The sequence below is a fragment of the Gregarina niphandrodes genome, assembly GCF_000223845.1.
Source record: "Gregarina niphandrodes unplaced genomic scaffold scaffold00843, whole genome shotgun sequence".
NCBI lineage: Eukaryota > Apicomplexa > Conoidasida > Eugregarinorida > Gregarinidae > Gregarina > Gregarina niphandrodes.
In genome coordinates, this window is record NW_011646115.1 from 1 (window position 1) to 1,109 (window position 1,109).

The 1,109-nt window shown below is 56.0% G+C and overlaps 1 protein-coding gene across 1 annotated transcript; it reads right to left on the bottom strand.

The window, feature by feature from the left end:
- Nucleotides 1–108: 108 nt before the first annotated feature.
- GNI_238610 (putative reverse transcriptase family protein) lies at nucleotides 109–1,105 on the bottom strand (the record flags this gene model as incomplete). Its single annotated transcript, XM_011136430.1, has 1 exon — nucleotides 109–1,105. A coding segment is annotated over one exon (997 nt), but the record flags the coding sequence as incomplete, so codon positions are not given.
- Nucleotides 1,106–1,109: the final 4 nt, after the last annotated feature.

Here is a 1,109-nt window from a genome sequence, read left to right on the forward strand (position 1 = left end):
TGGGGATCGGATAGGTCTTTAACTTCTCCACCTTTGCTGGATCCGGTTGGATGCCGTCGTCGCTTACCACAAGGCCAAGGAAGGCGGTCGTGGTGATGCCGAAGTGACATTTGGGCGCCTTCAGCAAGAGGCCGTTTTCCCTCAACCGACGAAGCACCTCTCGCAGGTTATCTTGGTGCTCTTCCCAAGTCCGGTCAAACACCAAAATATCGTCCAAGTAGACGAAGCAGGTACGCCAGAGTAGCTCCTTGAGGATGTTCTGCATCATCCGTTGGTACGTAGCGGGAGCGTTGCACAGTCCGAACGGCATCATCAGAAACTCGAAGAGGCCTTCCGTACATATGAAGGCCGTCTTCTCAATGGAGTTGGAGGCCATGGGCACCTGCCAGTAGCCCGACGCAGCATCCATACTGGAGAAGTATTTGGCGCCCTCCAGTGCCGAGAGTATGTCGTCTATCCTGGGCAGTGGATACACGTCCTTCTTTGTCATATCATTGAGCGAGCGGTAGTCGACGCAGAATCTAGTCGATCCGTCTTTCTTGGACACGAGCACTATTGGCGATGCCCACGGGGACTTTGATGGTCGAATGACACCTTGGGCCAGCATCTTCTCAACCTCCGTCCTAACTATGTCTCTTTGATTGGGCGAAGTTCGCCGAAGCGGTAGATGCGCTGGCCGCTCATGTGTCGTGACGATTTCGTGTTCACGGCCCGTGGCCCTGCCGAAGGGTACCTGATCCGAGGCGAATGCTGCCTCCTCCAGCAGTAACTTAAGTTCTCTGGTCTGCCATGCTGCCAAGGATTCCGACATGTGGATATCGGGTTGGCGTTGGGCTACCGCCACGACCCGCGGTGCTCCATCCACCGGCAGAAACTTCAAGGTGGCCCCTTCTCGGAGTTGGAGAATTCCTTGGTCCGGTGCTGGCGTCAGTCCAACGTCGCGCATGAAGTCCCAGCCGATGATGACCTCTGGGCTCAGTTGGCGTGCCACTACAAACTTGTAGGTTCCGTATAGGGGCCCTAGTCTGTATTGGGCTTGGGTTTCGCTTTCTACGTGGACGGAGCTACCGTTGGCTGCGGCCAAGTCTCTGTGGGCCGGTATCATTGTC